The 24,193-nt window shown below is 61.6% G+C and overlaps 1 protein-coding gene across 1 annotated transcript; it reads right to left on the bottom strand.

The window, feature by feature from the left end:
* Positions 1–1,148: 1,148 nt before the first annotated feature.
* Positions 1,149–23,635, bottom strand: ANKRD52 (ankyrin repeat domain 52). The gene is made up of 28 exons (XM_068410302.1): positions 23,529–23,635; positions 20,393–20,476; positions 18,440–18,518; positions 17,520–17,590; positions 15,782–15,982; positions 15,576–15,663; positions 15,300–15,442; positions 14,933–15,145; positions 14,750–14,828; positions 14,066–14,180; positions 13,895–13,977; positions 13,689–13,806; positions 13,217–13,285; positions 12,767–12,907; positions 12,517–12,594; positions 12,091–12,202; positions 11,371–11,442; positions 10,730–10,931; positions 10,254–10,341; positions 9,995–10,112; positions 9,572–9,791; positions 8,877–8,964; positions 8,299–8,382; positions 7,971–8,116; positions 7,717–7,799; positions 7,147–7,229; positions 6,924–7,015; positions 1,149–6,072 (listed from the first exon to the last, which is right to left on the bottom strand). Exons 1-28 carry the CDS (start codon positions 23,553–23,555, stop codon positions 5,828–5,830), a joined length of 3,222 nt encoding a protein of 1,073 aa, XP_068266403.1. The 5' UTR covers positions 23,556–23,635; the 3' UTR covers positions 1,149–5,827.
* Between the last annotated feature and the right edge of the window lie 558 nt (positions 23,636–24,193).

The raw sequence follows: 24,193 nt of genomic DNA, 5'->3' as shown, positions 1-24,193 counted from the left end.
ACCAAACCCCGGCCCGACACCCGCAGCCTTTAACGCGATTTCCCGGACGCCAACAGGTTTGGGAGAGATCCCAGGTGTGTCGCAGGCAGGGGCCGGGCAGTGCCCCCCCCTCCGTGTCCCCCCCATTAAACTGGCCACATTTCACATAGTGCAAAATTCAGGACCGGAACGACGCTGCCGGCACCCGAACGCCGCCCACCTGACGGGAGCCCGCAGCGGGGCTGGGGGTCAGCACCCCTCGGAGGGCCAGGACCCCTCGGGGGGCCGGGACCCCCCCACGCATCCGTCCCCGCTCCCCAGCCTCTCCCCCCGCCACCCCGTGTCATCCAGCTCGGACTGACCCGACCGGCGGCTCCGTCCGCGTCCCTCGCCGCAGGCAGGGCTCGCTCCCGGGGCGGGGACCCGCAGCACCCCGGGGCTCCGAGGACCCACGACGACCCCTGGAAACGAAGTGCAGAGCACCAAAGAAAGGGCAAAGTTTTGGTCAAGCCGTGAGGAATTCCCTCCCTACGGCCTCAGGGAAAAAAGAAAAGGAGAGGAGAGGAGGAAGGAGCCGGCGCCCGCCCGCCGCAGCGCGAGACACCCGCATCTCCGAAACACCACACCCGCGGCCACGCGCCGCGGCTCGGCCAGAGGTTTCCATGCATTCACTTTATTATTTTCAAGTTGACGAACAATTTCGAGACGACTGGGTCGAGTAAGGCTATTTTCCTCTTTCCCCCCCCTCCTTCTCCCCCGCGCGGGGGCTCAGCCAGCGCCCGGCCCCGCACACGAGCCGCTCGCACGACAGCAGAGGAAGAGTCGTTTGTACCTGACTGGCGATGAGGTCTGTCCTATCTTATTCAAAGAAATGTTTATGTGCATAATATACAGAGGTGCAGCATTTACACACAGGATATTGTAAAGACACAGAGCTTGCTACAGATGCCTTCGAGTCCCTGGAGACGCGTCCCCCTCGCCCAGCCCTCGGGGGCTCCGTCCCCGTCCAGCCTCACGCCCCGACTCCGAGGGTTGGAGTTGAACCAAAGGGCCCCCGGCCGCTCCCTCGCCCCGGCCATACGTTACCCTCCGCCTCCCCGCAGCTCCCGCCGATGCTTCACACGAGGCTCCGCTTCCTCGGGGTTTATTGGGGTTTTTTTTTTTTTCCCTCCTTTCAAACGCACCCAGCACCGCTGAGCCCAGAAAAACTCAGCCAGGAGAAGAGGTTTGAACAGCTCCTCGCGTCCTCGGAGAAAAACAAAGAAACAAAGAAAAGGAGGGAAAAAAAGGAAAGAAAAAGAAAAAAAAACCCAAACCCCGACTCCGCGGGTCCGTGCCAGCAGCTGGAAGGGCGCGGGGGGTCCTTTGGTTTCTCACTGAAGGCAAAGGTGAGCGTGGGCTGACGGTCTGCACGGGTCCGACCCTGACATTCACGACTGGGGGGACCGCGGGGTCCCCCCGTTTGTGGTCCCTGTGGCGGCGGGGGGACGCGGGGCCTCTCGGGGTGGAGCTGGGGGGGAGCGGGGGCAGCTCCCCGGGCCCGTCCCGCCGGACAACAGAAGAAAAACAAAGAAAAAGGTTGTTTCTTGGGTCTTTGCGGGTTGTTCTTGGTTTTGGTTTGTCACTCGTGTCGCACTAACGCGTCACCCCGCTGCGGGGGGACCCCGGGGCAGCAGCAGAACCGCCACCACGCTCAAAGGAAACAGACAGGAAAAAAAAAAACTTGTTCCATTCTTTTTTGGAGTTTTTGCTTTGTTTTTAGTGCTACTTTTATATCTGCCGGATTCCAGCCCCGGGATGGGGCTGACGGGGCTGGGGACTTACTCGTCTGCATCTCGCTTTTGGTGGAGGGAGCTGCTGGGGCAGAGGGGGAGCGGGGACGGGAGAGGGGGAAACATTTTCCTACTGGAAAAAAACCATTTCAAATTGCCAGCAGCTCGGGAACAGCAACAACAAGGGAACCCCGACCGTCCTCACCCTCCCCAGGTTGTCGCGGTGCCGCGGCGGGGCCGAGCCCCCCGGCCGTTACATTCAGGGCTTGTCAGCAGGGTCTATGGCTCGGGGGCCGCGGGGCCGGCGGCCCCGTTCTCTGGCAATGGCAGTGCAAATACACCTTTCGAGTTGAAATGTATTTGTGCTGTTGTGTTATTTTTTTGTCTTTCAGAACACACCTTCCCTTTGTTCAGTCATTCCCTAGAAACAAACTTTTTTTTTTTTTTTTTTTTTAAATTAAAAATGAAAAAATAAACCCAAAGACACTCTCTTATCCCTTCCGCTCTCGCTGCTCTCTATCCCGTGGGATGCTAAAGGGAATCCAGACTCATGCTTTAACAAAAGTGCTTATTACTTGAAGCAAGTGCTTTGGACCAAGGGGGCGGAGAGAAACTTCCGTGTTGTGGGGAGGGGGCAGCGGGGGGCAGGGGGGGGCCGGGGCCTGCGCGCTCCAAACCCAGAGGTTTAGTTTTTAAGTAGCTTTGAGGGGGGAAGCTGGAAAAGTCGCTGCTTGGTGAGAGCTGCAGCGAGGGGGGGTGGGCGCCGGCGGGATGCGGAGGGGGATGGTCCAACTTTGGCATCGAGGGACGGGCGGTCTGGGGGGGCCCCGCGAGGGGCCGGGGGGCGGGCAGGGCAGCGGAAGTTTCCCTCCATCCCTCTTTACAATGCACTAGGGAAACCATCACAAATCTCGTTTAGCAAAATAATGCATTATTACCAAACACTTTGATTATTACTTAAATTGTCAAGCTGTGCTGTCAAATGGATACGATACAGCGTTAAAGGAGAACAAGACTGGGGCGCGCACGGGCCGCGCGTCCCCCTCCCCACCCCACCCCGAGTTGCCTCCCGTGTGCTCCCGGACCGCGGATGCGCTGCTGAAACCTCGTTTCCCTCCATCATTATTATTATTATTATTATTTTTTCATAAGACACGAGGGGAGGGGAGAAAAAGATCCTGGCTAAGAGCAAAGCGCACACAGAGCGCGGTGCTGCAGAGAAGAAGTGGAGAAGCCCTTACAGAGATCACATTGATTGTCTCGTCGTCGTGCGGAGCGGGAGGGAACGCGGCGCAAACAAGGCCAAGAGAGAGCGGTTTTCTTCTCTGGACAAAGAAACTGAAAACCACAACAACACTCCAAAAAATAAGGGGGGGGTGAAGGAAAAGCAGCATTTCTCCGTGTGCTCCACGAGCGCTCCCAGCCCGGCTACAGGGAAAAGCCGCGTTCAAGTGAGCCAGTGCTGGAGCCCCGGCAGCGACGCCAACGCCGTCGGCATCGAGGACCAGGGCGCGGGGCACGGCCGCGTCCCCCCCGAGCCCTCCCCAGCCCCGGGGTCTGCCCCGCTCCGAGCCCGGCTCCGTCCCGGGGAGTCGCTGCGGGGCGGCTCGGCCCCTCCGCGTGCCTGGAAAAGTACTTTAGCCCTTGAAGACGACGGCTCAGGACTTTGGACCCATTTTCCTGCCCTGCGGGGAGGGCGAGGGCCAGCAGCGAGAAGGAGAGATAAAGTGATGCCTAAATTCCTCCCGAAAAGGGAAAGAGCTGCAAGAGGCAAGTGCGGACTCGACAGCAATGTAAACAAGTCTCTTTTTCCAGTTCTCCTCTGTAGAATACTGAAAAGGATCTTCAAAAAGGATCTTTTAATTCAAGTTTCGTGAGTTTATTCTGGTTCCGAACTGAGGTATTCGGTGCAGAAAGGTTAACACTTTCTTTCAAGCTATAGGGTTGGAGGGGAGCGGGGAGGGGGAGACGCGACCGGCCGGGGCCCTGGACCAGGAGCGGGGCGGAGGGGGCACGTGGTCTGGGACGGGGGGTCCCTCCGGAGGAGCCCTGAGCCCTGCCCGACCACGCTCCTGCTCCGGGACCTCGCCGAGGGGACACGTCTCGAGTGCTTTGCTGAAGGAAGTGCGAGTCGGTACCGGGACGGGGAGAGCGAGCTCCGGCAGCGAGCGGGCGCCGAGCGAGAGCAACGGGATGTCCCCGACCCCGTTCCCCTCCGGGGAAAAAAATCCTACGTGAAACATGAAGAACAATGTGCTTCTCACCCAAAGGCCAAGACTGAAACTTCGTATTTGGTTCTAAGAGTTTGGCTTTGGTAAAAGAAAGAAACAGTGCGAGGGGCCCGTCCCCGCGGGCGGCCAGCAGCACCGCGCCCGCCGGGAACGGCCGGCTCCAGCTCCACACACCCGACACCCGGCAAGCACCGCCCTGACAGGAGCCACCTTCATCTAGAAACTGTTTTAAAAATAAAAATACTAACAAAAAGGACGTAATACCCTATTTTGGTTACAGAAATGCTTCTTTCTCTCTGAAACGCCGGGCAGAAGAGCCGCAGCGCGAGGCTCGCGCGGTCCCACCGTGGTCTCACCGGCAAAGAGGAGGTGGCAGGAGAGGGGGGGGATCCCTTTCTCCCCGCTCCCACCCCAGAGGGATCGCGCTGGGACCCCCCCGGGGTGGCCACGGGCTCCCCGCTGTTGGTGAGGCTGCGGAGGGAGCGGTCGGGGCAGAAGATGGTTCCCGAAACGCTCGCTGCCCCTCGGCCCGTTCTCTGCATCCCAGTCTTTGGCTTTGGACAGACTCGTGCTATGGAGGGGGGGGACTGGTGTTTGCACGTGGTGCTGGTACAGTAATCCAGAAGGAAAAAAAAAAACAACAGAAAAAAACCCAGTGCAATATTCTCAAATGCTTCAAACCTGCATTATAAATATGATTGCTAAAATTAAAAAAAAAAAGAAAGAAATCCCAAAACAAAACCTGACGATCCCACGTACACGCACGCTACTAAACCTGCCAAGATGCTGCACTAGAAAAACAAACACAGACTTACTCAGGGTTGTGAATAAGGACTTTGAAGTGCATTTTTTTTCCTTATTAAAAGGCTAAAACTTTCAGAGCTTTTTTTTATGGTTTTTGTTGTTTTTTTAAAGGTAAATGCTCATCTCTTTATAAATATCTTTTTTTCTTTTTTAAAAAAAAAAACAACACTGACTCTCGCATGGGAACGGCCATGCAAAACAGAATGAAAATTCAAAGAATCGTTTCTTAGGATCCGATATTTTGCCAAGAAAAAGAAAAAACAACCAACAAGGAACCAACAGAATCCCTAAAGTGCCTGTGTGGGGGGAGGCTCCAGCAGCGCAGCCGCGGCCGGCCCGCGCGGGGTTGGGCAGCAGCACCCGTTTTTGCATATACACGACAGCTGCCAACAGGGTATTTTAGTGTCCCAGGTACAGTAGATCTTGATTCAAGTGTCTGTATTGGAATCGAAGGAGGAGCGTGAGGGGAGGAAGCGGTTGCAGAGGAGCAGTGACAGTGGCACTTGGCCGGGAGCCAACGCCCACCCCAGCGCTTGCGAGACCAGCCAGTTCCCAGCGACTCCCACCCCCCCCGTCCCACCAAGAGTTCAGGCTTCCCCGTCCCGGCCGGCCGCAGCGAGGGCTCGGGGCAGCCCCGGGGGCGTCCCGGGGGCTGGGAAACACCAGGACCGACTTCAACCCACCCCAAAAGCTGGGGGACAAACCCCCCTTCCCGTCCGTGGGCCGGCGGATGGCGGCACCTGCCTCGGCTCGGCCGGGTGAAGCCCTAAGCCCACGGCACCCACCTCGGGCCGTGCCGCCGGAGGGGTGCGAGAGGATGGGGAAGGGGCAGGGGAGGGGAACGGCGCTGCCAGCTGCTCGTTAAACCAATTAACAGCTTTGGCACCGCGCTGGCGACCCAGCGAGAAGAGGAAGCTCTGAACTCTTGGCCTATCCGGCCATGCTAGAAGGCCTGCCCAGTCTTGTTCTCCTTTAAAGTGCCCTATATTTATAGAATTTCTAAATAAATATAATAAGATATTAGGTCACCCATAGTTTAAGCTACTCCGAGTAACAGCCGTCCAGGCCGATGGCGCTGGGCCGGTCCTTGCCGTAGGGGCAGGCGCTGCCGTTGGGCAGGGCCCCGCAGGCGGCCGTCTTGGCCGCGATGCCGCAGTTCTTGAGGAGGTTGAAGCTGAACGAGCTGATGGCGTCTTTAGGTGGGAAAGGCTTCATGGTGGAGAGGATAAGTGCCAGGCAGTCGGCGACGTCCTTGTTGGGGGCACACGCCAAGGCTGGGGTATGACCTAGAACAAAGCCGGGGGTGAGGGACTGCCCCGGCGGGCGCCTTCCCCGGGGGACGCTTTGACCGGGGCCGCTTTCAGCCCTGCATCGAGGGGCCAGGACATCTACAGATGTCCTACATCCTACAGACAAAAATGTCCAGACATTCTTTATCTCAAGACACACAGAATCCCAGAATCACTGAGGTTGGAGGAGCCCTCTGGGCTCATCGAGTCCAACCATGGCCCTGACACCACCATGTCAACCAGACCAGGGCACTAAGTGCCATGTCCAGTCTTGTCTTAAACCCCTCCAGAGATGGTGACTCCACCACCTCCCTGGGCAGCCCCTTCCTGCTTCTGGGCACCAGCAACCCCTGCGATGGCAGCAACCGCTTTGAGCTGTGCCAGGATCCGCGGGAGACGAATGAAAAGCCTCAGAAGCCCTGGCAGCGCGGCAGACGCAATGGTATTTTTCACAACTTAAAGGTATTCCAGCAGAGCAAGAAATCTGCTGGGAGAAAAGAGCTTCTGGCCACAACAACCAGTTTCTGCCAACTTGCAAGTGAGTCAACAGCTCGCTGCTGGCTCAGGCTGGGCTGGTTTTGTGCCCGCCTGCAACGGGCAGGAGAGCCAGACGGCCCTCCCCCATGCACGGGGGGTAAAGTACATTTCAAACACCTGCAGGACCTGGAAATGCTTTTACAGGGGATGGCAGGGTGCAAACGTCCCCACCCAGGTGGCTCCTGCGACGCCACGAGCTGAGAATGCGCTGCTCAGCCACGGGAAGGACACAAAATCCTTCTGATCCCGGCTGAGCGCTTCCCCCAGGGACACCGTGCTGACCCCCCCCGGCACCCGCGAGGAACACGCACCTTCTTCATCCACAGCCAGCACGGTGGCCCCTCGGCTGAGCAGGGCCTGGACGACGGAGGCCAGCCCGTTGCGAGCGGCGATGTGGAGCGGCCTGGGGGGAGAGGGGAGGGCAGCGTTAACCCGGCAGTGGAGCCGCCACCTTCAGGAGCAGGGCTCCTACCACCCCCCCCACCCAGCAAAGCCCCGTTCGTCCCCACCGGCGCCAGCTGTCCAAATACTCACATCTGCAGAGCACTGTTACTTGCATTGATAAGGCCAAGGTCTTGGGTTTCCCCCAGGATCAACAAGGCACACTTTTCATGACCCTGGAAAGGAGAGCAGGCTGCTCAGAGGGCCCGAGCAGGGAGGCAGGGGCAGCGGAGGGGACCCGGTGCCGCCCAAGTGGAACGGGATCCCCTGGGATAGGGAAACGCTCCCTAAACCCGACCTTCTACCACAGCTCGCCACTGGGGCAGGGCCTGAGAAGACAAGCTGCTGCCCCTCTGTCTCCGCTGCATCTCCTTTGCTGATCACAAGCCCCCTGCTCCCACCACGTCCCGGGGAGCACACCCAGCTCAGAGAGGGGGTCCCCAGGAACAACACGGACAGGGCTGTGCCATGACCTGAGCTGCTCAGAACTGACTCAGGAGCATCCGGACGGGTTAAGACAGGCAAGCAGGCAGGTCGGGCAAGCCCAGGGCCCTCGCCCCTGCTCTGGCGGGGCAGAAGCAGGCGTGCAAGCCCTCTCATGAAGGTGGCAAGGCTGAAGGTGACGGTGACCGCACTCACGGCAGCGAGCGGCCGGCTCCCTACCTTGCTGCAGGCCAGGTGAAGAGCTGTGTTCTTGTTGACATCCAGCACAGTTATATTTGCTTTTGCTTGGTACAGCAGGAACTCTGAAAGGAGGAGGGACAGCTGCTGTGGGGAGGCAGCAGCACAGAGCCCAGCAGCGTGGGACGGGGGAGAGGGGCAGCTGTCCCAGCGTGCCTACAAGGATGGGGACAGCCCGGCTCCCGTGGGACGGAGGAGGAGGCCCGGGGAGGCTCACACGCCGTACAGCCACGTACCGACTGCTGCGGTGTGCCCGTTCTCAGAAGCCACCATGAGGGGAGTCCTCCCCAGCTTGTCAGTCGTGTCCACCTCGGCTTGGTGGCGCAGGAGCAGCTGTAAACCATGGGTGTTGTCTGCAAAGGCAGCAGCGTGAAGGGGTGTCCTGGGAAGACGAGAGAGCGGGTAAAGAGGAGGGCACAGCACCAACCCCAGCAGGACTGCCCAGGCCTACAGACACGTTTGGAGACCCTTTGTGCCACGGGAAGTCACGTGGAAACCACTGCGGGAGTCGCAGCCACCACCCAGCAGCACCAGGGGACAAGAGAGGGATGAGTCTGCGCTCACCTTCCTTTGGCATCTCTGCTATTAACAATCTTGGCACCTAATGCTTCCACCAGCATTTCCGCAGTGCCGTCCTGGTTGTTAATTCTGCAGGGGGGACGAGAAGGAAAGTTAGAACAGGACTAAGCAGCACGAGAATGTCTGCAGTGGGAGGGAGCAGCACATTCCTGGGGCTCGGATGCAAACAGCAGCTGGTCTGGAGTTGTTTAGGGTAAAACACCCCTTTTCCCTTCTCAAGGAAACCCAGCACCACGCCAGAGAACAGCCCTGCCCATCCCTCTGCTGCTGCGGGTCCCAGGGACGCACCAGGCCCACCCCAGGCAGAACGTGGCAATGCCTCCACCTCCCTTGTCCCTCCAGAGCTCATCCCCCCTGAGGGCCTCCAGCAGTCCAGCCACTGCCTCCCTGCCACCGTGGAGCTGGGGGGAGCAGCTGGTACCACCCCGAGGAGCTGCTGCCGCCCAGGAAAGAGCCCTTGGCACGACGGGCAGGGTCTGGAGCTCCTCCACTCAGCCCACGCATCCCCTCTCCCACAGCACCCGGCTGGGAAGAGCCCCGGGCAGGTCCCAGACGCCACTTACACTGCACAGTGCAATGGAGTAAAGGGGTTTCCTTCTAGGTATGCAAACGGATTGTGTTCAAGTAACAATTCAAGACAATCTTCATGCCCTGAGAGGAGAGAGGGACAGAATCACACCAGCACCCAGCCTGCGGTTCCTCACCCATAACAGGCAAGAGGGGACCGAAGGCCCCTCTGGTTCTCCCCACATCCAAAGAGCCGGAGGCCCCAGAGGCTGCCCGGGACCAGCTGCACCAAAGTGCCCAAACCCCTTCCCCAGCACAGAGGCAGCGGCTTTGTTTCCCCTCTGGCAGCAAAGCTGCTGCACTTCAGGAGGTTTCTAGCATTGCTAGCTTCCCTCTGGAACGCCGAGACACCCCTTCCCGTTGCCGTGTCAGTCCCACCACTCCCCGCAGCCAGGGTGACGGCCAAGTAATCCTATAAATCCAGCAGTGCTGGAGGAAGCAGCCTCAGCTGTTCTATAATGGCTGTTTTCATATTTCATTCCTTTTTTAAGCAGCTTGGCATGGGCAGAAAATCTCCCTGCCTCCCTCCCAGACTTGTGCCATCCTTTCCAGCAGGCTGAACTCACTGCTGGGCTGACGGCTCCCAGAGCAGTGGGGGACAGAGGGACAACCTGGCTCCTCCTGGCTCCCTCCTCCCCATCAATAGCCAGCGCGGAGCAGGGGCGGGCAGGGGCCCAGCCCAGGTCCTTACCACTGTATGAAGCCCAGTGCATCGGTGAGTAGCCGCTGTAGTCCACCACAGAGTCCAGAGGGTCAGTAGAGAGGGCTGCCTGCAGCAGGGTCCTCAGGATTTCTAAGTGCCCGCACGCCGACGCAAAGTGGATCGGGGTCCGGCCTTTGAAATCCCGACACAGAACGAAGGCATCGTGGTCCAGCAGCGCAGCCAGGCAGTCCTCACAGCCCGTCACCGCCTGGCAGGGCAGAGGACCAGGAGGTCAGAGCTCACCCTTCAACAACAGAACCACCCCCTTCTTCCACAGCTTCCTTCTCAGGAAGGGAAAATGGGCTCTGTCACTCAGGACTCTTGCAACAAAAGAAACCACCTGCTTGTTCTCCAAGCAGCCCCCGCTCAGGAGGACAAGCAGAAGCTGCAGGGCTCCAGGGACGCACTCACCCCTCGGTGCAGGGCGGTCCTTCCCCTCTTGTCTGCCGCGTCGGCCGTGGATCCCTTCTCCAGCAGGAGATGGACACAGTCAACGTGGCCGTTCATGATCGCCAGCATCAGCGGGGTCCTGCGGGGAGAGGCAGCGGGGAGGAGCGGGCTTGGAAATCAGCTGGGTTCAGTATTGCCCCCTCTCCTCTGCCCCAGCCACCCGGCACGGGGCTGACCCCGTGCCCCACAGATCCCAAGAGAAACATCTGGGCAAACTCACTGGCCGTGGATGTCCATGACGTCGGTGATGTCTGCCCGCTCCCCGCTGTCTATCAGGAGGTGCAGGGAATCCGTGTTCCCGTTGGCAGCTGCAGACGACGCACGAGGAAAGGAGTCACACGCAGGTACAGGCGGGTCCCCTCCTTCCACCCACCACCACAAACCAAAGGAAGGGGCTCGTGCTCGTGGCCGAGCAAACTCGTTACGTGGCTGCTAAGCTACAGGACTGATTAGCACGTGCGCAGGCTGAGCTGAAGACATGTGTGCAGGAGCTGCTGGTGTCTTCCCTCCCACCCGCTGCTGAGCCCCTTGGACCCTCAGCTTCTGCTGGCACATCCCAGCAGGCTGCACCGGCCCCATCCTGCCTCTAAGCATCATCCCAAACCACAGCCCCTTCCCTCGCCCCAAACAGCAGCACCGTGAGCCCTCGGCAGCAGCGGACACCGACCTCCCTCAGCCCCATCTGCCCCCCGTCACCTGCAGCATGGAGAGGGGTCCACTTCCTCTTCCTCTCCTTCACCAGGGCGGACGCGCCGTGGCTGGTGAGCACCTCCACGCACTCCGTGGAGCCTCTCTCCGTGGCGAGGTACAGCGCCGTCCGCCCCTTGTGGTCCCGCACGTCGAGGTTCACGAGGGTTTCGGCAAGTGTCTTCAGGGCTTCACAGTGACCATTGTAGGCCTGAGGACAGAGCAGGCCACTTCAGAGCGGTGCCTGGAGAGGCTGCACCCAGAAGTCCCCCTCTCCCAGGACAATTCTTGCTCCCTGGGTCGCTCCAGCCATCGCCTCTCATTTGCACCTGGGTCCCACACAAAGCCCTCGCCCACTCCCACCCCTGCCCACGCTCAGACAAGGGAGGTGGCTCCAAACTGCGGCAGCCAGAAAGCCCTCAAGAGATCAAGAGGCTGACACACAAATCAAAGGGACTTTGACCGATGGCCTGTGGGGAGAGCCGCTCCCCAGCTGCCGGTGCCTTTCCTGCTCTGCCCCGCTCAGCACCCACAGCTCCAGGGACCCAGCCCGCGCTGCCCGGCAGCGGGCACCTCTCCAGGACACGGCACGAACCCCGCACGGAGCCAGGCACCCTCCGCAACCCCGGGGCTGGGCCAGCCGTACTCACAGCTAAGTGCAAAGGGCTGACTGGAATGGTGCTTTCCACATCCTCCAGGCAGTTAAAAGACATTTCCAGGAGCTGCAACAGCAACAACACAAAACCGTAACTGATCCTGGACTCACGGAGGCTTCGACAGACACCCTGCCCGCTCCCAGGCTGCAGAGGGTTAGAAAACCTCCTCATCTGCTTCAGAATGGTCTGAATTTCAGGAAGGGACCTTCCTTATCCGGGCTGTGGGCCCTGCAGAGACAGCCACAGCAAGTCCCTGCTACGCAGAAGCCTCCCCACTGCTCTCACGAGTTCCTGTGCCCACGTGGCTGCAAGCTTACACCGTAACGCAGGCGTTTCAGAGGGGCAAGGCACTGTCTGTGCCGCAAGAGCCCTTCCCTGGCACAGGCCCTCAGGATTTATTTTAAAAGCCCAACCTTGCTCTATTGCCAGGGGTTTAAGCAAGTTACCCCTGTGCCAGGTAACAAAGCTCCTTTCTCTCAGGCATCTCGCTCAGACCCAGGTCTCTCCTCCACGGCGTTCCCAGCACGACGGCTCCCCAGGAGTCCCCACGCTTTTTAATCAAACCCATCTCCCTTCCTCCTGGGCAAAGCCTGACACCGTAGTGCCTCAAACACACACAGTCCTTTAGCCACACCGGGACACCACAGGGACGTTCCTCAGGGGGGGTTCCCCCCCTCTCCTGGCAGCACAGAGGGTCTTCTCTGGCTCACTCACCAGCTCGAGGTTCTGCCTGTTGCCGTACGCAGCTGCATAGTGGACAGCGGTATATCCCTGCTTGTCCCGGAGGGATGGGTCAGCACCATTATCCAGCAGGAACTCTAAACAACTGCAACGAGCAAGAGAAGAGGGAGATGAAGAAAAAGGGGAGAGTGAGAGGCAGAGCTTTGCGGGGACCCCCCTGCTTTGACCCCAGAGCAGGTGCTGCACTAATCCCCTCAAGACACGGCGCGCATGCAAAGCCCGCTGGAAGTGGGGACCAGGAAGCGATGGCCAGGGTGGCCTCACAAATCAGCTCAGCAGGTGTTTCCTCCAAGGCATCCCTGCTCCGTTCAGTGCAAGCAGAAGCGAGGTGTTTCTAGCGAGCGCGTGCAGCGGCCCGGGGAAGGGGTGAACACCAAACAGCGGCCAGGCAGGACTCACAAGAATGCCTCCTTCAGCCGGGACTCCTTCAGTGGCTCCTCATCAGTGTCATGGCTGTTTCCTGAATGAGTCTCTGCTCTGAAAGGTCAGAGACCTGCATCAGTTTGCTGACTACCCCCTCCTACCCGCGCCCCTCGAAGCACTCCCCTCTTCACCGAGCACCAGCCACAGGGAGGTGGCCAGGGAACAGCAGAGTGTGCCATCATCCCCGGCCCCAGCAGCGAGGAGCGCGCGCCCACGAGACACTCACCTCCTGTACGTGTCCGAAGCAGCAGCATAGTGTAAGGGGGTGCAGCCTTTACAGTCAGCCTCGTTAATGCTGGCCCCTGCCGTGACCAGCGTCACCGTACACTGGTAGCTGCCGTTGGCAGCTGCGTAGTGCAGTGGAGTCCTGGGAAGGGGAAAGGAGAAGGGGGCTCAGCAGCGCTGCCTGTCCCAGATGGAGAACCTCGCCTGGCAGCAAGGCAGGACCCAGGGGCCAGCCACCCCCCCGAGCTGTGCCCTGCTCTGGCTCAGTGACTTCTGAAGAGCCAGAGCCAGACCCCCTGGGGTGAGAGGGGGTGAAGGGAGCAGCTTTAGGCACCAAACGCAGCAAAGGTCTTGGGAACGTCCCAACCCACACGCAGGCTCAGCGCACTCCAGCCGCTTCAGGGCTGGAGGAGTCACCCTTGCTCCCCTGCAAGGCCCACAGCGCACTCACCTCCCGAATTTATCTCTCCTCCTCAAGTCAGCACCGCTGCTCAACAGCAAATTAAGACATTCAACATTCCTACGGGAGGCAGGGAGATGAGTTAGACACCGATCAGACCACAGCAGGAACGCAAACTCCTCCCAGTTGCAGATGAGCCAGCTAAACCCCTGCTGCTCTTCAGGCGCCCGCTTGCGAGCCCTTTATGAGCCCCCGGCCAAGGGAGCGTTTTAGCCCTGTTTTAAAGACGGGTGAGCAGCCACGGAGGGAGCGACCTGGCTGAGTCACAGAGCGGCAGAACAGGGCCAAAAGGTTCCCATCTTCCTCCCTGCTCTAAACCCAGGTCTCCGCTCTCTCTCAGAGCTGGGAATGGCACCCAGGGGTCTGACCCCCAGTCCCAATGGAAGCACTGTAGGTCACAGGCGGAGGAGGAGGGTTACAGTTTGGGCTGGGGGCAGGCAGCCACCCCCCACGCACAGCTCACCCTCCAGAAGCAGCAGCGTGGAGGCAAGTCCTCCCGAGGTTGTCAGGCGTGTTGATATCGAAGCCTGCAGACAGCACGTGCTCGTTGCTCAGCGAGGAGACGATACTGTACAACTGACCTGGGTGGCAGGAGGGGCAGGGAGTCAGGGGGGAGCTCGGGGGTCACCCAGGTGCCCCCGCCACAGGAGGGGCAGCCAAGCCACTCACCTGAGGAAAGTAGCTTACGACAACAGTCTGAAAATCCAAAGAGAACAGCTAAGTGCAGAGGGAACATGTCGTGGATCCCACGCCTGCCAGGGGACAAGAAGGGAGTCAGGAGGGGTCACTTCTGCATCCCCCAGCCCAGGGCAGGGAAAGGGAGGAGGAGCCCTTCCTCACCTTGCAGTGTCAGCACCATTCGTCATCAAAGTACTAATTAGCAGCTCGTGGCCATATCTAGCAGCAACGTGGAGGGGGGTATTGCCGTATTTGTCAGCGCAGTCGATCTCACTGCCTGGAAAGGAAAAGTCAAGTGTTTTGCCAGCGGGTCTGCGCTCTGGTCCCCAGCAGCCCAAGCTGTTCCGACGGCTGCATCCCCATCCAGGGACACGGCTGGTAACTCGAGTCCACTCAGCATCATGCAGAACTGTAAACTGCCCTCTGAGCCGAGAGCCCACCTGTATCCTGCAAGCCCAGGGCATCAGACCTCTCCCCTGGGAGGGGATGCTTTCAGCCCCAGGGGTCTCCAGCTGAACCCCCGGGGTGTCTGCCCTCTCACAACATTGTCTTTCAGGCTGGACGTGGCCGTGGGAACGTTCTTTGGCCGCAGCAGCTCTGACCTGGCTGGAATTTCACTCCCCTGGTCTACACTTTTCTGCCCTTGAGGGCACACACGGCTCCCTGCCACCCCCGAGCAGCACAGGGCCACCAGCAACAGCCCCCACGGGCACAGAGTGAATCTGAGTGATAATTGTAGAGCTCCTAAACCCTCCGAGCAAAGACACAGGGACGTCCTGGAGGCAGGTGCTGAGAAGCACGAGAAAAGGCTGGGGGAAGCCAGGGCCGGAGGAAGAAGCCGCTCACCATTCTGAATGAGGATCTGGGAACGCGTGAACCGTCCGTGAATGGCAGCCATGTGCAAAGGGCTCTTCCCTTCCTTACTCTGTGGGGAGCAGAAGCGACACCGCATCAGCCTTCCTGCCACCCTCCCGGAGCTCCCCCCTCCGGCAGCGGGTCCCCGCTCCCCCCACCCCGAAGCTGCCAGACCTGAAAGTTGACATCGGCCCCGTTGTTCACGAGGAGCTCCAGGCACAGGGCCCCATTGGTGGAGACGGCGGCAAAGTGCAGAGGGGTGAAGCCCTTCTCGTTAGGCTGATTGACGTTGGCGCCGTAATTGACCAGCTCGTTGGCCACGGCATCTTGGCCCATGTAACAGGCAATGTGAAGTGCAGTGTTTCCGAAGGAATTTGGTTCATCAATCTGTGGGAGCAACAAACCCCAGAGGATTTGGGGGTGCGGGAAGGAAAAAAGGCAGCCGAGAACCAGCCAGGGCTGCTGCCACCACCCAGCACCCTCTCCTGCTCCTGCCTCCAGACCGGCCTGCACCCGAGCCCGCCCTGCTCGGGGGTCTCACCTCGACTCCCAGCCTCAGCAGGTGACGCACGACTTCGATCTGGCCGCTGGCCGCCGCGGTGTGCAGCAGGGTGTAGCCCTTCTTGTCCTTACACATCACATCAGCTCCCCGGGCCACCAGCAGCTTCAGAACTTCCAAATGCCCTGTCCAGGAGACAGCGGTGAGAGCCAGGGGACCCCAGGAAACAGGAACCTGGGCAGAGCGGCCTCCAGGGAGCCCCACCACCCTGCAAGGGGCATCCACAGGCAGCAAACAACGTGGGAGAGGAAAACCTACCGAGGAAAGCTGCCCAGTGGATGGGCTGGCGGTCCTTCTTGTCGCAGGTGCTCAGGCTGGCCCCTTTGTTCAACAGCAGGTTCACCATCTAGACAGGGAGAAGCGGTGAGAGAGGCAGGGCTGCCATCCCGCACCGCCTGCGACGCCCGGGCCCGGGACGGGGGACACACGCAGCCCCCTCCAGCGCCCGAAGCCGCGCCCCCTACCTCGAGGTGGCCGCTGTGCACGGCGTGGTGCAGCGCCGTGCGGCCCGTGCGGTCCGCGACGTTGACAGTGCTCAGCAGGGGGATGATGGCCTCCACGCACTTGGTGGCCCGGTTGGCAGCGGCGACATGCAGAGGCGTTTGCCAATACTTGTCGCGGGCATTGACGTCCGCCGAGTGCTTCAGGAGGAGGTGAAGTGCCTTCTGGCAGGAGCAGAGGGAAGCAGAGCTCTAACCCAGCTGGCCGGAGCACACAGAAGCCCTCCCCAGCCCAGAGGGAACCTGCAGCTCGCTCCACCTCGTGCTCTGAGCACACACGGGGCTGCCCAGACCCACACCAGAGCCAGAGCTGCCCCCGGGGGCTGAGCTGAAACTGCTCCACGCTCACACGCACGGCTCTCCCCGCCCTGTCAAAGGGAAGGACTCGCTTTCGTGTCCCTGATGATGTTCTGAAGCCCACACGTGGCTGCGTTTCAGCACGTTACCACAGAGAAAGGGTGAGAGAGGCTCCAAGAACGAGCAGGGGGGAGGAATCTTCCCTCCACGAACCCTCCAGCCCTCACCTGGGCTGCGCCAGCTCCTTCCAGGCTGGAGTTGGGTGTGTGGGACCCGAACGAGCCGGGCTCATCCCACCCGAGTGCCGCTGGGACACGGGGCTGCACGGGGATACCGGCACGGGAGAGACCCCGAGCAACGGTGTAACTGAGAGCGCGTGTTCATCCACGACTCACGAGGTGCGAAGCGCCCGGGGGATGACGAATGTGCCCCGCTGACCTGTATCTGACAATTATTTCCCCCTTTTGTTGGTAGAGGCTGTTTGCTGCAGCCCCACGGGCTCCCAAGGGCCCCAGCCCCGCGGCTCGCTGCTCTGCGAGCCGGTACCGACCCCGGCAGGAAAAGCCGTGAAGCACAGGGGCATTTCGGGACGGCTCCTCTGGGGAGCGGGGCAGGCAGGGCACCGCCGCAGCCCTGTGCCAAGCACCCTGGGGAAGAAGGGGACGAGGGAGGTGACTCTCCAGCACACCCGAGCCCAGGCAGAGAAGCTCAAGTTCGCAGCCCAGCAGCGCTTCAGAGCGCACAGCAGAGCAGCCTGGGCTCGCTGAGCTCCCGCGGTTCAGCAGCCCACAGGAACACACGCCCACAGCAAACGCCTCGAGTCGAGGTTCACGCTAATGTGTTTTCATCCCGTGTCTGCTCACGATTAAAAGAATCCGTGCACCCAGCCGATGTGTGGGGGCTTGCCCTGCACGTCAGAGTCAGGGCTTCTGATCCCCTGGCTCCAGCCACCGTGACCACAGAGTTTGTTGCTCTCCAGCAACTCAAAACAGGACAAAGTTAAGTGGGATGAAGTTAAGCCCACGAAAGCTAAACGTCAGGAAATCCTTCCAACAAGATCCGCTGGGGAATCGGCTCCTGAGAGCCCCACCACCCCTCAAAGAAAAGTAAAGCTGGATTAGACAAAGCCCTGGGGAGAGGGGGGATGGCGGGGAGGAGGATGCTGTGGGGAAAACCCACGTGCTGACTCCTGACCGATGGAGGGAAGGGAACCAAGGAGATTTTTTTTCCAGCTCTCATTTTCAGCCTCTGAATTATGAGCTTGTCCTCTCTCCGCTCTAACGAGACCCCCCCATCTCAGGCAAAACCAGGCAAGACGGAGAAGAGGAGGAGGAGCACGGTCCCCCCCTCCCATCAGTGCCCACCAACCCCACGCAAGGAGCAGACAGAGCCAAGGGGAACCCACCTCGTTACGAGAAGCGGCAGCGCGGTGCAATGGAGTGAGCCAAACCGTGTCCTTCGCGTTGACATTAGCACCTGAGGAGGAAGAAAAGAAGGGGTCAGGGGACAGAGAGGTGATCGGCTGCCCCCCGCATCTCTGCATCAGAAAGGAAAGATGAGAGGCTACTGCCATCCAGCCCCAGGTCCGTGCTAGACACATAGGTCCCACGACCCCCGCAGCCCTCGCCTTTCTCTGCTGAGAACTCTACACACAGGCATGAAAAAATCAACGCGGGGCACGTAAGGGCATCGCAGCTCTGCAGACAGAGCTGAACGTCCCCAGTCCTGTTTAACAAGCCCTCAGCAAAGGATTTCCCCATTGCCAGGGTCACACAGGATCACACCAGCCTCGGGGTTGCCCCACACGAGCAGCTGGGAAGCCCAGGGTGCCCCGAGGTCGCACTGGTGAACAGCAGACGAGGAGACTCCCCGTCTGCGCCACATGGGCACAGGACCCAGGCACGGGGCCGAGCGTCTCTGAAGGGGAAAGAAGGGCAGCTTCAAGCCAACACTGAGCAAAATCCCCTGTTTCTCAGCTGACCCCTCTCCACCAGCAAGCGAAACTCTGCTCTGCACATCCCCGAGGCGTGCATCTCCACCACACCCTCCTCCAGCACCCTGCACGCATCCCCCTCCTGGCTTGCTTCCCACCTCTGCTATTTCAGTTCCAAGACGCTGCCCTGTCTGAACAAACCTTGTAGGATTATGGCAGCGTTTCCCAACCTTCCCCTGGCTGCAACCCCACTGGCTTAAGCATGAGCACATGGTTGCTTGGAAGGTGACCAAAACCTATTGCTCTGCACCCCGAAGGCCAGAGGAGATCAGAAAGATGCCCCAAAGGCAGCGCCAGCGCTCGAGCCAAGCGCCCTGAGCCTTGGCCCTTACCTGACAGTATGAGGAGCTCGAGGATTGCAACATCTCCTATGTAGGCAGCAGCATGCAGCGGCGTTCGTCTTTCTTGGTCCTGAGCAGGGATGTAAGGAACAAAAGCCGCCCGTGAGCTTCGAGGGCAGGGAGGTCTCTCGCAGAGCAATCCCTCCTCCGCTCCAGTCCGCCCCAGCACCACGCAGGGTGCTCTGCGACCCGGGGTGAGGGACTGGCCGCGCTCTGACAGCGCACAGCCCGTCCCATCCTGTGCACTTTTATCCTCTCGGCCAATAAAACACACCCAGAATCACAGACAGCCCCAAAACCAGCCTCAGACCTGCGGCTGCCGAAGGCCAGGAGGGTGCAGAAGCCCCTCTCTGATCTCATCTTAGATGGGATCAGCCGAAGAAAAAACACCTTTCACTTGTGTGTGCTCAGGGCCGGGCCCTGGGTAACCTCTGCCTCCAGGCATTTGGTTCGGGCTCTCCTGGGGGAACACGCCCTGTACCAAAGCCAGGACGCACACAAGGAGAAAGCCAGAGGAGCACAACTCGTTTCAAGCCCCAGATTTTGTGTTGGGGAGGGGGAACGTAATTGCTTTTCATTAGGTTAAAAACTGTTTGCAAAGCGGTGGTGGTTTTATTTTTCTGGTAACAACTTGTGCTGGCACAACCAGGCAGGAGGATGTGAAAGTGAAACCCAGCTGGCAGGTCACCGAACAAGTAACAACATTTCTAAACCTGCACACAAAAAGGAAATTAAGTGTTAACAATTGTGGTTTTATTCCTTCAGCAGCTGCGCCAGAGCTCAGCAAAACAATCCCAACCCTCTCTCCTGACAAGAGAGGACGAAGAGCTGCCGGGTCCCCAACAGAACCAGTCATGGAAAAAAATCCCCACGCTCTCCCTGTGCAATGAGCTGAGATATGATTGTCCTGGCTGGCACACGGGCCGCCCTCACCTTCCCGGGACACCGGCCAGCGTCCGCGGCGCCCGCCCTTGACCTCGGGGCTTCATGCCGCGAGGATCGGGGCGTGCACCGGCCCCGGCTCGCAGGCTGGGTCGGGCAAACGCCCTGACCAAGAGCTCAGCCAAGCGAAGGGGAGCACCCGGTTAGTGCCAGAGCTCAGCAGAGAGCAAGACGTGATGCAGAACGGGCCGCTCCTGCCTCGAGCTCACACCTCGGCCCAGCTTTTGGGCTGAAAGCGCTGGAACTGCTGACCCGGCACCGGTCCAACTGTGCCACCGTGTCAGGCACCGGGCTGGCGCAGCCGGGGCCGGCGTCGCAGCATGCTGCCTTTATCTGCACATCTGACGCTGATTTGTCAGCGGGAAGCTCGTAAACCAGATGAAGGGAAGGCACGCTGACGAGCCAGGCGGGAACGCTCACCGGCAGGTTCCAGCCCTTCCCTCGCTGGAGCCTGGTCCCCGCGCTCCACCTGAGGACAGACCGTGCAGTGGAAACCCCTCCTAACGCTCGCGAGGTGAACTCAGCTTTGCTGAGCGGCTCAAACCCTCCTTCCCCTCTGGGGAACAACCCCGTCGCAAGGCAGACCTGCTGCGTTCACACCAAACCGTTTCGGGTCGCCTTTGGCAAGGCGGCAAAGCCGAGCCCCCGTGACGAGTCCTCCCACACACCGCGCGGCCGAGAGCTTTAGGAGGCTCTCGCCATCTCCTGGGGAGGGGCAGGAGTCCTGGTCTTCCACGTGCCCCATTTTACAGACGGCAAGATCGAGGCAACGGGATAAAGCTGAGCAGCAAATGGTGGCCAAGACGGGGGCAGAATCCATAAATCTTTGTTTGGAAAGCCCAGCTCTGACCACCCTCACCAAAAAAAGCCCCTCCTCGACGGCACCCACACCTCGCCCGCTGAGCCTCTGCCCTCCCCGCTGCTAACGAACCCCCCTGCAGGGAAGGAAACGGGGAGAGCTGGGCGGAGGACGGGGAGCGAGCGCGGCCGGGCAGCACTCACCAGTACATTAATGTTCTCCTTCTGGTTCAGCAGCGACCGCACCTCCTCTATATCGCGGTTGAAGATGGCTTGGACCAGAGGAGGCTACGAAGAAAAAGAGAAGCAAGTCGTGAAGGTGGCACCACGCGGAGGACGCGAGAGGCAGGAGAAGCGGCACGTCAGGGGCTCACACCGCCCTGATCCGGGCAGGACCCCGCTCCAGGAACGAGCCCCCCGCGCCAGAGCCGGGCCCAGCAGCAGCGCCCGGCAGCTTCCTCACATCTGTGGCTCTGCCAGCACCAGGGACCAATTTTCAAGCCAGCAAAGGTACTTTTCTTGGTTGTTTGGTGGTGAACAGACCGAGGGATCATCGGAAAAGCCTCCCGCCTCCCCAGCCCGAGGCGCAGCCCACCCGCAGCGTGCCCGTGGCATGGCTTAGCTCTCCACGCACAGCCCAGCACGGGAAGGCCGGTCCAGCTCCCGCCACCCGTGGCTTTGGCCACAGAAAAACCTCTCTCCGCACTGGCTGAAGCCTCCTGGTACGAGACAGGCCTTTGCGGTGAATCAGGTTTCCCAAGGCACGGCCAGGCGATGCCTCACGCTCTGCTGCAGAAGGGTGGGTACCCCCCATCCTCTGAGAAACACCCACGGTGCAGAGAGCCTGGCAAAGCCCAGCCTGGCAAAGCCCAGCCCAGCCCGGAGCTGCTCCTGTCTCCTGCTGCCCACACCTCCAAGAAGTCCCCTTGTAGACACCGGTGACACCCGGAGCAGAGCCCCAGCCCAGGTGACGGAGCCAGCGGGCGCCGGGGGCTGCAGAACCGACGGCCTGAGCTGCCAGAGCCGTCCAGGGCAGGGCAGGGCGGTGGGTGAGGTGCTGCCCAACCTCTGAGCATCGCCTGAGAACCTGCACCCCATTTCCCAGGTCTGAAAACGCCACTTTCCCGCAGCAGGTTCTTCGGGGCAGAGGCTGCGGCGCTCGGGGCCCGCTCAGCACGTGGCACCCCATGATCGCTGCCAAACCCGACGCTGCCCCACTCCGGCTGGCCGAGCCGCCGCTGCTGCGACGCCGAGGGAGCCCCACGCACCCCCTCCAGCTCTGCCCACGCACCCACGGCTGGATCTAAGGGTCAGAACCGGCGAGCCTCGCTTATCCGGGCCCCTCGGAGGAGAGGAGCGGCAGAGCTTCGTTTTCAGGGCAACCCCTCCTCGCCCCTGCTGCCCAGCCAACCTCGTGCTCGTCTGCTCACCCCACCATCAAAGTAAAAGCAGTTAAACGCGGGGAACACATCCCGGGTCAGAGGCAACGCATGAGTCATTCCCCTGGAATGCAGCAGGCTCAGCATCACTCGTTAGACATTAAAAAAAAAAGGTTTTCTAAAAAAAAAAAAAGGAAAGAATCTCAGACGATAATTATGCCCTGAGCAGCCTTCGGTGGCGCGCGGTTTGCAGCAGTGCTGGGGCTGACACACCCACCCACCATTCACAGGGAAAGCTCAATGTTTGGGTTACCAAAAAAAAAAAAGTTCTATTTAAATCACAGCTCAGTCCCTCGTCCTCAGCCCTCCCGTCACCACCCCGCCGGGCCTTACACGCTCGCTGTACCAACGACAGCGCAGGAGCGGGGCCGGAGCAGGCGTAAGCGTTTGGTGTCGAGGGGCCAGCAGCCCCCACCTCCGAAACCGAGGTGGGTAAAGGCGGGTGGAGAGCGGACACCGCAGCCAAGGCAATGCCGGGGTCCCTGCTCCGGCGATGGGGTACGGACGTGGAGCCCGAGCAGCCGGGCCCCGAGGGGCAGCGGGAGGAGCACCCGGCTGGGGGAAGGCGACGGGGCTGCCCAGGGACGGGGGGTCCCAGGCGAGACCCCGCGACGGGCAGACCGGGAGCTGGGTGAGGGCAATGCGCCAGCGGGACCAGGGTGGCTTGAAACCCGGTGTGGGAGACACCCTGCACCCCAGGGGCACCCCCAAAACCGTGCTGGGGACACCCTGCACTCCTGGCGTGTCCCCAAAACCATGCTGGGGACACCCTGCGCCGCACGGGCAGCCCCAAAACCTGATGGAGACCCCCTGCACCCCTGCAGCGTCCCCAGTACCTGATGGGGACACCCTGCACCCCAGGAGTGTCCCCAAAACGGCGCTGGGGACACCCTGCACCCCAGGAGTGTCCCCAAAACCTGACGGGGACACCCTGCACCCCTGAGGTGGGCCCAAAACCTGACAAGGACACCCTGCACCCCAGAGGTGGCACCAAAACCTGATAGGGACACCCTGCACCCCAGGAGCGTCCCCAAAACGGTGCTGAGGACACCCTGCACCCCTGGAGTGTCCCCAACACCCAACGGGGACACCCTGCACCCCAGGAGTGTCCCCAAAACCTGTTGGGGACACCCTGCACCCCTGGGGTGGGCCCAAAACCTGATGGTGACACCCTGCACCACACAGGCAGCCCCAAAACCTGATAGAGACCCCCTGCACCCCTGCAGAGTCCCCAATATCTGATGGGGACACCCCGCACCCCAGGAGCGTCCCCCAAACCACGCCAGGGACACGCTGCACCCCTGGCACGTCTCCAAAACTCAACGGGAACACCCTGCACCCCAGGAGCGTCCCCAATACCTGATGGGGACACCCTGCAGCACACAGGTGGCCCCAAAACCGTGCTGGGCACACCCTGCACCCCAGGAGTGTCCCCAGAACCCGACGGGGACACCCCGCACCCCAGGGGCGGCCCCACAGCCCAGCGGGAGGCGCAGGGACCGCGGCTGGGCCGGGGTCCTCTCCGGGGGGCCCCACCGCTGCCGGGGCAGGGGCTCCGCGCTCCCTGGGCCGGGGGGTCCCGCCCCGGGGTCCTGCCCTTACCGGGCCGGGGGTCCCGTCCCCGCCGGGCCCGGCTGCTGAGCGCGGGTCCCGGCAGGCGGAGCGGAGCGGGGGGCGGCCCGGCGGGCCCGAGCGGCGGGGGGCAGCGGGGAGGAGCGGGGAGAGCTGCCCGGCGCGGCGTCGGGCCGGGGGCCGCGGCCTGGGGCGGCGGCCGGGCCGGGCCCGGTGGCGGGCGGGCGGGCAGGCGGCAGCGCCGCGCACTAGGCCGCGCATCCCCGGGCTGGCGTGGCGGCGCGGCCGGGTGCGGCGCGGGGGCGGCGGGGCGGGCGCGGCGATCGTACCTGGTCCGTGATGCTGAGAATCCCCATGTCGGGGCCGCCCTCAGCGCCCAGCTCCCGGCATCGGGCTCCGGCCGCGGCGGCTCGGCTCGGCTCGGGCGGGGCGGGGAGCGCGTGGGCCCGCCCACCGCCCGCCGCCGCCGGGCCGCAGCGCCGCCGCCGGCCGCCGCCGCGGGGGGAACGAGCCGCGAGGCCGGGACCTCGTCACGGTGCTGCTGCCCCCGGCCCGTCACACCGGCACGGCCTGGGGACGAGCCACCGCGGGAGCCGCGCAGCTTCTGCCCCGGGCCGCGGGCTCTAGAACCGTCCCCCCTGAGCTGGTACCGGGGCGTCGATCGCACCGACATGCGCTGGCATCGCCCTGCAGCCCCTTCCCTCCGCCGTGCCGCCGCCCCGGGCTGGCGGGGCAGCTCGGTACCGGGGCAGGAGCTCTGCCCGCTCACTGCCCCACCGCCTGCCCCCCGGCAGTGCCGCCTGCGTCCCCACGGCTCCCGCTGCCACGTCAATGCCGGCTCTCGCCAGTGCCTGGGGGCTGGCACGGGGGCTGGCGGGGCTGTGCCACAGGGCTGGTGGAGCGCTGCCCGCTCGCGGGGCCTTTTACAGGACCAGGAGTCCCTGTACCTGCTCCCCCCCTGCCTCTGGCCCCCGCGGTCCCTCCCAGCCCCCGC

The sequence above is a fragment of the Nyctibius grandis genome, chromosome 11 (genome assembly GCF_013368605.1).
Source record: "Nyctibius grandis isolate bNycGra1 chromosome 11, bNycGra1.pri, whole genome shotgun sequence".
NCBI classification, from domain to species: Eukaryota; Metazoa; Chordata; class Aves; order Nyctibiiformes; family Nyctibiidae; genus Nyctibius; species Nyctibius grandis.
This window is presented reverse-complemented; position numbering and strand designations above follow the sequence as displayed.